Source organism: Delphinus delphis, chromosome 11 (genome assembly GCF_949987515.2).
Source record: "Delphinus delphis chromosome 11, mDelDel1.2, whole genome shotgun sequence".
In the NCBI taxonomy this organism is placed as follows: Eukaryota; Metazoa; Chordata; class Mammalia; order Artiodactyla; family Delphinidae; genus Delphinus; species Delphinus delphis.
In genome coordinates, this window is record NC_082693.1 from 50,392,455 (window position 1) to 50,404,107 (window position 11,653).

The 11,653-nt window shown below is 41.7% G+C and overlaps 1 protein-coding gene across 2 annotated transcripts in view; it reads left to right on the forward strand.

Annotated features, from left to right (window-relative positions):
• SRGAP1 (SLIT-ROBO Rho GTPase activating protein 1) overlaps positions 1 to 11,128 on the forward strand; it is a 274,067-nt gene extending 262,939 nt beyond the window's left edge. For both annotated transcript variants that reach the window (XM_060025148.1, XM_060025149.1), the window contains exons 19-22: positions 3,494 to 3,674; positions 5,139 to 5,273; positions 5,407 to 5,746; positions 10,493 to 11,128. In XM_060025148.1, coding sequence (XP_059881131.1) covers positions 3,494 to 3,674; positions 5,139 to 5,273; positions 5,407 to 5,746; positions 10,493 to 10,870 — 1,034 coding nt within the window. In that variant the 3' untranslated portion in view covers positions 10,871 to 11,128. The remainder of the gene's footprint in view (positions 1 to 3,493; positions 3,675 to 5,138; positions 5,274 to 5,406; positions 5,747 to 10,492) is intronic.
• The last annotated feature ends 525 nt before the right edge of the window (positions 11,129 to 11,653 follow it).

Consider the following 11,653-nt stretch of genomic DNA (forward strand, 5'->3'; position numbering starts at 1 on the left):
CTCAGATGTGTATAAATAGCTTATTGACACTTGACTGTGAAATTTCTCTCATGGGAGTGGAAAGAGTCAAAATAATGAAATTGCTCAGAATTACTAGTTGATGTAGTAGGATTACCAGTAAAGTGTACTTCTGATCCATCTGGTCATTCTTTTAAAACGTCTTTACATTTGAATCATATAAGCAGAGTCTGATAATCTTGTTGCTAGTTGTTTCAAAAAACAAAAAGAGATAATGAGCATAGAGGGCATGATGATGAAATTATGATAAAATTTGTATATTATCTATTAAATAGTCTTAAATCGCCCTTGGCCAGTGTTGACAGTGTAAGACTGAATGGCATTAAAGAATATTAATAGTTCTCTCTTCTTTTCCCTTTGACAGGTACATAGGTTGTATGCTATGTTATGCTGTTATCTTTCCACTTTCTTTCAGTAAAACAATTTAAACATATGGGTGTGTCACATCAGAATTTGCAAACTACATATCACGAAGCTCTTTTTGGCATGAGTTCATTGGCATGACTTCACTCCTCTGTGATGTTTATTTGTGTCCCCTGTACCACAGACAGGTTGATTTCTGTCCCCCAGGGCAGTGGTTCCCAACCTTTTTGGCACCAGGGACCGGTTTCGTGGAAGACAATTTTTCCACAAACTAGGGGCGGGGGAATAGTTTCAGGATGATTCAAGCACATTACATTTATTGTGCACTTTATTTCTATTATTATTACATTATAATATATAATGAAATCATTATACAACTCACCATAATGCTGACAGGAGGCGGAGCTCAGGTGGTAGTACGAGCAATGAAGATGTAAGTACAGATGAAGCTTTGCTCGCTCACCTGCCGCTCACCTCCCGCTGTGCCGCCGAGTTCCTAACAGGTACTGGTCCGTGGCCTGGGGGTTGGGGACCCCTTCCCCAGGGAGAACTGGGGTAAAAAAAATTGGCATCTGTCATTTCAGTTCAAGCAGGATTTATCCTTTACATGCAAGTTTAGAACAGACTATAAAGTCAGTCTCCTTGAATAAAAGTTCTGTTTCCTCCTCTGTGAGCAGACTTAGGGATATTTCATAAAGCTGCTATTGTTTTATTAAAATATAATTTTAGGATGGAATATCAGAGTGTTAACATACGGTCTAAAAGTTATCAGTTATTAAAGGACTTAAACTAGTGTTTTAAAATTATTTTTACGCCTACTTTGCTGAGAAGTATACTGTGTGCAGATCATCGTGTTGTGGTTCTGCCGTATGAAATATCATTCACCCTAAACATTATCCACTAGCAAAAAGATGGCGCTTTTCTTGTGTGTCTTTATTTTAAACATAGAGCTGGAATTCACCCAGGCCCTTCATATAAGGTAAACCCTAAGCTTTTTCAGTATGTTTGTTGATTTTCATGCTCTTGCCATCCCAGAGGATGTTTGAATTTATCAAGTGAGAAAGTTTAGCTGGCTATCCAAGGATTTCTTGTGCAGTTATTTCATAGAAGTACAACAGATATTGAAGATATTGCAGTAAACTTTGGGAAGCAATAAACTCTTAAATGGAAAGGTTTGTTACCAAGGGAAATAGAAGATAAAAGTTCCTTACAAAATATTTGACAAGCAGGTTTTAATCTATTACGTGTGCATATATTCTAGAGTATTTGGAAAGTGATACATGCTCAGTTTTTAGCAAATGAGGTATTGTTCATTGCATAGACAGATTTCTCTAAGCATATGCCACTTGTACTGACCCTTTTTTGTTCTGTTTCTTATTAATTAGCAGTTTACTCACCTATTATAATTTTATTTATTTTTGGCTGCGTTGGGTCTTCGTTGGTGCGCGCGGGCCTTCTCTAGTTGTGGAGAGTGGGGGCTACTCTTCGTTGTGGTGCGCATGCTTATTGTGGTGGCTTCTCTTGTTGCGGAGCACGGGCTCTAGGTTCACGGGCTTCAGTAGTTGTGGCACGTGGGCTCAGTAGTCGTGGCACACGGGCTTAGTTGCTCCGCATCCTGTGGGATCTTCCCAGACCAGGGCTCGAACCTGTGTCTCCTGCATTGGCAGGCAGATTCTTAACCACTGCGCCACCAGGGAAGCCCTACTCACCTATTGTTGGTAGCAGGGTTGGGGTGATGGTGGGAGAGGGGAGATAGGATCGTAAAGCCCCCGATTCAGGGCTTTTTGCAATAAGCTGGATCACAAAAAGCAACTCTTGTAGTTGTTTTGAGTAGTTTGTCCTCTTATTTGCCTTTAATATTTGTGGTCAGAATTAGAATAGAGCTGAAATTCCAATTCTAGGCCCAGAGCTTGATAGCTTTTTTTCAACTTTTAATTTTGAGGTCATTGCAGATTCACATGCAGTTGTAAGAAACGCAACAGAGAGATGCCATACACCCTTCTCCCAGTTTGCCCCAGTGGTAACGTTTTACATAACTGTAGTACAATGTTACAAGTAGGAAACTGATATTGATATACTCCCTCCACCATTTTCACATTTCACCAGTTTTACATGCACTCATTCGTGTATGTGTTTACTTAGTTCTGTACAGTTTTATCACACGTGTAGATTTGTGTGATCACAACCACAGTCAAGATCAAGAACAGTTCCATCACAAGGATCCTTCGTGCTACCCTTTAATAGCCTTAGCTGTTTCCTTCCATCACTTCCCCCTGACCCCAGCCTCTGGCAACCACTAATCTATTCTCCATCTCAATTATTATGTCATTTCAAGCATGCCATATAAATGGAATCAGGCAATATGTAACTTTTTGAGGTTGGCTTTTTTCACTCACCATTGTTCCCTTGAATATTTTTTGATCTCTAGAAGATATAATTTTTGAATCTGGTCGTTTGAGTAGGTATGCTTGTTTCGCAGGTGATATCCAGAATTTGGTTTTGATACTAGAAAAAATAAAGTTGTCTTTACTGTTGGTAGTAGTTTCAAGATTTGATAGTGCCAAAAAAATACATAAGGAAATTAAATGTATTCAAATAGTATTTAATGTGGTGATTTCTGTAAACTTGATTTTTTTTTTAAATAAGCAAATAAAGCATAAACTTCTTAATGTTCTGAGATAGTGATTCTTCCATGTTCTAAATGGTATTAACATGTTGCCAGGGAACTTGATCAAATAATATTGGTCAAGATAATACTGGAGCTGTTGCAGAAGATATTACAACCCAAGGAGAGATTTTATATATCATATTGCAAAGCTTTAAATATTTTTTTATTAGACTGTCATGGTATCTCTAGTAAGAGGCTGTGGAAACTAAGATCTAATGTTCAGTTTTTCTTGGCCTGAAAAACTGATGACAGCAAGAGAATATTTTTCTGTATCTCTTTTAACAGCATCCTTTTCTCATTGTCTTGATGATTTTCTTACCTTGTTCAGTCTGGATATTAAAACGACCTTGTTTATTTCTAAAGGCTCATATAGACCTTTCAGTTAGTGTATCATGCCTTCCTGAGAACCCTGGCTCTCACCGTCTTCTGGTGTGTTCTTTGTAGAAAATGAGCCAATAGAAGCAATAGCCAAGTTTGACTATGTTGGGCGGTCTGCCAGAGAGCTGTCCTTCAAGAAGGGTGCTTCCCTGCTGCTGTATCACCGCGCATCCGAGGACTGGTGGGAAGGAAGACACAACGGGATCGACGGGCTTGTGCCCCACCAGTACATAGTGGTGCAGGACATGTAAGTAGTCCCAACTTCCATCACCTGACGCTCCCGAGAGAAGACTCCAGCCACTGTTTTTATATATATAAATTTAATTATTTGTTTGCTTATTTATTTATTGGCTGCATTGGGACTTCGTTGCTGCATGTGGGCTTTCTCTAGTTTCGGCGAGCGGGGGTTATTCAGAAGTTGCAGTGCGCAGGCTTCTCACTGTGGTGGCTTCTCTTGCTGCGGAGCATGGGCTCTAGGTGCACGGGCTTCAGTAATTCTGGCACACGGGCTCAGTAGTTGTGGCTCACAGGCTCTGGAGAGCAGGCTCAGTAGTTGTGGCACACAGGCTTAGCTGCTCTGCGGCATGTGGGATCTTCCGGGATCTTCCGGGACCAGGGCTCAAACCCTTGTCCCCTGCATTGGCAGGCGGATTTTTAACCACTGAGCCACCAGGGAAGCCCAGCAGCTATTGTTCTTAAAATGACTTTGGTCTCGTGAGAAGCGAGCAGAAGGGATTACAGAGCAAAAATTTCTGAGCTGGGCACAGTTCTTCACCTTACTAATGGGTCTTTGCTAACAGCACTTCAGGGCCAACAGCTTCTCATTTCCCAAACTCTCCTAGAAGGTCTGGAGCCAAGGACTAGTGAGAGACACACCTTCTGAAGCGTTCAGGTTCTTAGAAAAATACCCTGTGCGGAGGATGGCTTTAGGAGCTAAAGTGGCCCTGCTGATTCCAGAAACAGTGGTGGCTCTTCTCTTGGTGCCTGTCTACTGTTTCAATTCCACATTCCCAAGAGAGAGGATGCTGACTTCAAGTCTAAAGAAAATCATCTTCAGGCTTTTTATTAATTTTGCTGATGAGAAAGCTCTGCTTTCAAAAAAATACTTAAAGAGACATCTTCCCGTCTGGTCATAATTTTCAGTGAAAGAAACAAGTTACAAAATACCATGTACAGTGTAATTTTAATTTTGTGACTGCAGTATTTCACAATGCAGCACGAATTTATGAACAGCTCTTCAAGGAAAAGGGGAAAATACCACATAAAATGTATACAGTGACTGATTGAGCCTAAGTTTTAAAATGTTAAAATGTGTCTCTCAGAATGCAAGAAATATGATGTGTGTGTATGCAGACATACAGTCATATATATCTAAAGTACATAAACATATAAATATCTATAGTATAAATACTGTACATACCTGTGGACATCCTTGTAGATATGTATCCCAGGCAGAGAAGAAAAGCAGAGAAGGATATTTTCTAGAATTCGAACAGTAGTTGTCTCTGGATGTTACGTTATATTATGGGTGATTTTTATGGGAATTTCGGAATTTTCCAATTTATCTGCCATGAAACGTTATTATTCTTATAGTGAAAAGAAAAAAGTGACGTTAGTAAGAGAAAGACTTACATACATAAATGCCATCACTTATTCTTTTGTCCCCATTCGTCTAGCAAAAGACCCTCACTCTTGATTCTCATCGTTTCAGGGATGATACGTTTTCAGACACTCTAAGCCAAAAAGCCGACAGTGAGGCCAGCAGTGGGCCCGTGACTGAAGACAAGTCTTCATCCAAGGACATGAACTCCCCAACAGACCGTCATCCTGATGGCTATTTAGCCAGGTAGGTGGAGTGGTCACCAGGCTCCTGAACCTCCACTTCTCCAGGGGCTCTGAGGGGCCGTGGCATCCACAGCCTTGCAGAATTACCCTGTGTGATAACCTCTCCTATCCTCTCACTCTCTGTCTCTGTCTAGGCAAAGAAAAAGAGGAGAGCCACCCCCTCCAGTGAGGCGTCCTGGCAGGACCAGTGATGGCCATTGCCCTCTCCATCCCCCACATGGTCTTTCCAACTCCTCAATTGACCTGGGGTCCCCAAGCCTGGGCAGTCACCCCCGGGGCCTACTACAGAACCGTGGCCTCAATAATGACAGTCCCGAGAGGAGGCGTCGGCCGGGTCACGGCAGCTTGACCAACATCAGCCGCCACGACTCCCTCAAGAAGATTGACAGCCCTCCTATTAGAAGGTCCACATCATCAGGGCAATACACAGGCTTCAACGACCACAAGCCACTGGACCCAGAGACAATCGCTCAGGTAGGCTGCTTTGGATAGAATATTGCATGGTAAGTACCGGTGTGTGACGAAGGAGGCGTACAGGAGTTACTTTCTGGAGCCATGTCTTTTGTACAGAATCAACTAAAGACAACAGAAAAGAAATTAACCCATTCTTCAATTTAAGTCCATGTGATACTGGAAGGGCCCAAGTGTATTAGGTTCATAGTGATTTAAACAAAGACACGGCAGAAACTTAGGACCCAGGACAGTCAAACACATCCTTGCTGAATGGCCAGGAAAATTCTAAAAAAGAAGAAGAATGAGGAAGGACTAGCCCTACCAGATCCGAAGTGCATGCCAGAGCTAGTAAAACAGACAAACAGATGGAATGGAATGGAGAGCCCTGAAACAACATTTGTAGTGTATGATGAAAGTGACACTTTCATCTTAGGACATGGTGGATTACTCAGTAAATGAAGTGAGAAAATGATGGTTGGCTGTTTGAAGAACAGCAAGTTTGGCTCCTCTGTCACTCCTGAATGGATGTGTGTCTTTACTTCCCAATAGTGACTGCAGAGAAGGGCCTTGTAGTTTTTTCTAATGATCAGAATTGACAAAGTAGGGTTTCCCTGGTGGCGCAGTGGTTAAGAATCTGCCTGCCAATGCAGGGGACACGGGTTCAAGCCCTGGTCCGGGAAGATCCCACATGCCACAGAGCAACTAAGCCCATGCGCCACAACTACTGAGCCTGCGCTCTAGAGCCCGTGAGCCACAACTACTGAAGCCTGCACACGTAGAGCCCGTGCTCTGCAACAAGAGAAGCCACTGCAATGAGAAGCCTGCGCACTGCAACGAAGAGTAGCCCCCGCTCGCTGGAACTAGAGAAAGCCCACGCACAGCAACGAAGACCCAACGCAGCCAAAAATAAATAAATAAAATTAATTAATTAATTTAAAAATAAAAAGAATTGACAAAGTAAAACAGTATTAATGGATTTTTCCATCGTTCATTCTACCATTTATTTCCCTCTGGGTCTTTTTACAACACAGACCATCAGAAAATATATGTATGACAGGAAAAAAAAACTGAATCACTATGCTGTACACCTGAAACCAACACAATATTGTAAATCGAGTATACTTCAATGGAAAAAAAAAGAAGAAAATATGTGTATGGCCAGTGAAAAAGGAGGTGAATAGATTCAGGGTTCACCATTTCAGTAAAGTGTCTTCCAGGTATCACTGAAGCTTAAAAATAGAATAGATCAAAAAAGGAAGTGAGAAATTAATGAAACAAACATGGGGAAGTATTAAAGATGGATTATTTTTAATAAAAAGTGCTCAAGGAAACCTGCATTTGATATGACAAATTTCCAAGCTATTTTCATTGTCCTAACTAAAAAGAATTTTGGATAGCAAATTAGATTGTGTGGAGAGTTTAATGTGTTTTTATAAAATTAAACCAATTTTAAGTGCACAATAGTTTTTCAGCAAAAACCAAAAAGACTTGACCTTTTTGGTTTTTTTTTTTTATTTGACGTGCAATGCAGAGTCCTTTGAGGTCTCTTTAGAACCAATGATATTTGGCTATAATCCATAACATCATTCCTTGTAATAAGTAGGTGAAACAGCATTTAGGTTAGAGAGACAGGGAGTAGGAGTTTAGTGGTGGGAAGGTATAATAAGGTCTGTTTTAACCCTTTTGCTTCTAGAACCAAAATCCTTTCATTGTAAATCATAAAAACAAAAACTCGACAGATAAACCAGGCTCTACACGTTCTCTCTGGGGCAAATACTTGTAAAAAAACAAATCCATATATTTAGCGTCAAATGGAAATCACATATGAAAATAATTACTTGAAAAGTGATGTCATCCTCACAATATGGCTTCCAGCTGTGTCCTTTATTTATCTTTCCATCTCTCATCTTCAGATTTTCCCATGAGGACAAGTAAGCCTGCCATCATGGTGTTCATACCAAAAACATGCAATTTCTTTTAGTAAACAAATCAGTGGAATCCCTGATAGAGCTTTTTAAAAAAAAATTGACATATCCACATGTGATCACTGGATCTTTGTTTATTCATTTAGCAAGTCTTTATTGAGCACTTACTGTATGGCAGCTCCCATGCTAGGTGTTATGGACACAGAGTTAAATCAATGGTCAGTCAGCCGCTGCATGAAGGTGCTTATAATTCAGTGGAGGAGGCAGATATGGAAATCAGTTGCTGCTGTGCAGGGCCACAGGCTAATGCTCCAGGTGAGTGGAAGAAGCCTGGGAATGTGGAGAAGAGGTATTTCCATCAGACCAGGGCAGTGGTTCTCCACCCACCCTATCTCACACAGTACTCCACCATGTGTGTGTGTGTTGGTGGGGGGGGGGCAGTGTATAAAAAACATAATATGGGACTTCCCTGGTGGTGCAGTGGTTAAGAATCCGCCTGCCGATGCAGGGGACACAGGTTCAATCCCTGGTCTGGGAAGATCCCACAGTCCGTGGAGCAGCTAAGCCCAGTGCGCCACAACTACTGAAGCTGGCGTGCCTAGAGCCCGTGCTCTGCAACAAGAGAAGCCACAGCAATGAGAAGCCCGCGCACCACAATGAAGAGTAGCCCCCGTTCGCCGCAACTAGAGAAAAGCCTGCGTGCAGCAACGAAGACCCAACCCAGCCAAAAATAAATTCTAAAAAAAACAACATAATGTAAAACTGACCCTCTTTACGATTTCTAAGTGTATAGGTCAGTAAAGTGTATTCACATGGCTGTGTAACAGATCTCCAGAACTTTTTCATTCTGCAAAACTAAAACTCTGTACCCATCTAAGAACAACTCCCTTTTTCCCCTCCCCACCATGCCCTGGCCACCACTATTCTAAATACTTTTTGCTTCTGTGAATGTGCCCACCTCATATAAGTGGCATCATGCAGTATTTTTCTTTTTGTGACAGGCTTACTTCACTTAACATAATGCCTTTAATGTAGCATGTGGCAGGATTTCCGTTTTAAGGCCCAGTAATAATCCATTGTACGTATACAGCACATTTCACTTATCCATTCATCTGTCGATGGTGCACACCTCACGTTTTTAAAACAAATATTTTGCAATTCCCCCTTTATTACCTGAAAAACTGATGATGTGCCAATTTTTTTAAAACATATAAAGCCCTAAATACAATGTAAAGGAAAAACAAAAGGAGATTAGTATTAAAAGAAATGTATTTCAGAATGCTTAACTACATTAGAAGACAAATGAAGTAGTGAGATGCTTTCACCTACATGTAGACTTACCATAAATACAATTAAAAATGTACGTTGATATAAGAGTATTATTAAGTTAATTAGTTTCGACTCAGTTTCCATAATGGTGTTCCCATTATGGAAAAAAATTATGATTTTTCTAAAATGGTGGACCACCCTCGGTCATACAGTTCTAATCAAAGCAGGGTATAATTTACATGATAGTTCCCTTCCTAGAAGACACCATGAAAAAAATATTTTGTGTTTATATATAAGAAAGTTAGGTTCTAGACTCAGACTATTATAAAAAAATTTTCACCTACATAAATGTCTGGAGGACATTTAAAAGTTGAACGAGATATGGGACAACTCATTGCATGTAAATTATCCAGGACACTTGTAAGGTATCCAGTATCTCTGGCCCCTGCGCACCAAATACCAATAATGCCACCTGGTTATTTTGACATTTAAAACTACACATACACGTACACCATATTACAGAAATGCCCTCCATGGGGCAGTACCACTTCCATTGAGATCCACTGGACAGAAGCGTCAGGGGGAGTCTTAAAATGAATTCTGAAGAACTGCTAGGAGTTAGTCAAGTATATAAAAGTGCTCAAAAATTATCTGTTGAATGAATGAAAGAAGCCTGATTTTTCATGCCTATACGCATTTCTTAAAAATTGTTTTGCTAAATTTAAGCCATCTTTTACCACAGATTGAAATAGAATTCCATCTAAGATGTCAGCATGTAAGGTCAAACCCACCAGAGGGCTGCCACGTGCCTCAGAATGGCCAGTGCTTGTTCTGTGGCTCTTTGAGCCACTGGTGCCATCGCACGTCTTGTCTCCTGCACATCCTGAGTCACGGTGGTCGTGTGAGATGGCATTAGGTTTACACACTCCACAGGCTGGTGTTAAAACCGTCATGCTTTTGCTGGTCTGCCTGCTTTGAAGTGAAGTATATGGTTTCTATACATTAGTATTCATTATCAGCCTAGTCTGTCTCTCTTGCTGGTTATTTTTTTTTCAGCTAATTATCGAGTTATCATTGACACACAGCACCATATAAGTTTAAGGTGTACAGCATAATGATTTGATTTGCACGCATCATGAAATGATTACCACCGTGGGTTTAGTGAACATCCAGCATCTCACAGAGATACAAAATTAAAGAAAGAGAAGAAAAACTGTTTTTCCTTGTGATGAGAACTCTTAGGCTTTACTCTCTTAACCTTCACATGTAACCTACAGCGGTGCTCGTTATAGTTATCACGTTGTACATCACATCCCTAGTACTTAATTCATCTTATGACTGGAGTTCGTCCCTTTAGACTGCCTTCATCCAATTGCCCATCCCCGCAACCCCCCGCCTCTGGGAACCACAAATCTGATCTCTTTTGCTATGAGTTTGTTTTTGAAGTATGCTTGACCTACAACACTGCTAATTCCCGTCACATGACATAGTGATTCGATATTTCTATACATTTCAAAATGATCACCAGAATAAGTTTAGTTACCATCTCTCACTTCTGGTTCTTTTTCAACAGGATATTGAAGAGACGATGAACACTGCTTTGAATGAACTCCGAGAACTGGAGAGACAGAGTACAGCAAAGCACGCCCCCGATGTGGTGCTGGATACCTTAGAACAAGTGAAAAACTCTCCCACCCCTGCCACGTCCACGGAATCTCTCAGCCCTTTGCACAACGTTGCCCTCAGGAGCTCAGAGCCTCAGATTCGACGCAGCACTAGCTCCTCCAGTGACACAATGAGTACTTTCAAGCCTATGGTGGCGCCCAGAATGGGCGTGCAGCTGAAGCCCCCAGCCCTTCGGCCGAAACCTGCTGTTCTTCCAAAAACAAACCCTACAGTAGGGCCCACCCCACCTTCCCAGGGTCCAGCAGACAAGTCTTGCACAATGTAAAAACCAACTGAGCGAGCATACGGGGAGGTGATTAGAAAGAGAAAACGGATTAGTGACAAAAGTCAACAATCCTTCACTTTCCTTAGTCGTGTGCTTTTAACTGGAGACCCTTTGGCTTTTCTGTGTTCTCGAATGTAATGTCTGAGACTAGCTAAATTAACACGGGCATTTGCATTTTGTAATTTCATCCTTTTTTTTAATAACTGGACATATCCTGTGTCATTTTAAAGACAATAGAAACACTTAGACTTACTTGAAAATCCAATGCTGCACCATTTGTAATGAAGGCATCACCGCTCTGCCCTGCACGTTGCACAGTGCTTCAGGCTTAGTGTAGCCTGGATGAGTCAGAAGCGTCTGAATCCAAAGGCAGGAGGATCTGAGTTCCAGGCCTTGGAATGTAACCAGTGTTGGTCTCTGGCACTCGGGGTAAGGCTGAAAGGTGACAATGGATTGTTTGGTAGCTGACAGTGAGTACCTCTTATTCCATGCAGTGGGGCAGGGGGCTGGCTCTCGCTACAGACTTGCTGTTGTCACAGTGGGGTGTTCCCAGCGCGAGCTGCAGCCCACTGGCTGACTTTCGTAACAGTCGTTTCCCTGGGTCCAGGTGAAAGTCTCAGCGGGAGCGGGTAGAACCTCTGCAGTTACTGCTTGAACTGAACCTGGGAAGGGACAGTCCTCCAGAGCTATTGCTGTGACTCTTTCCCCAAGCCTGATCAGGCCCCGGAGGGTTTCCAAGTCCATCCCCTACGTTCACTGCAGACTAGAACAGTCTAATTTTAA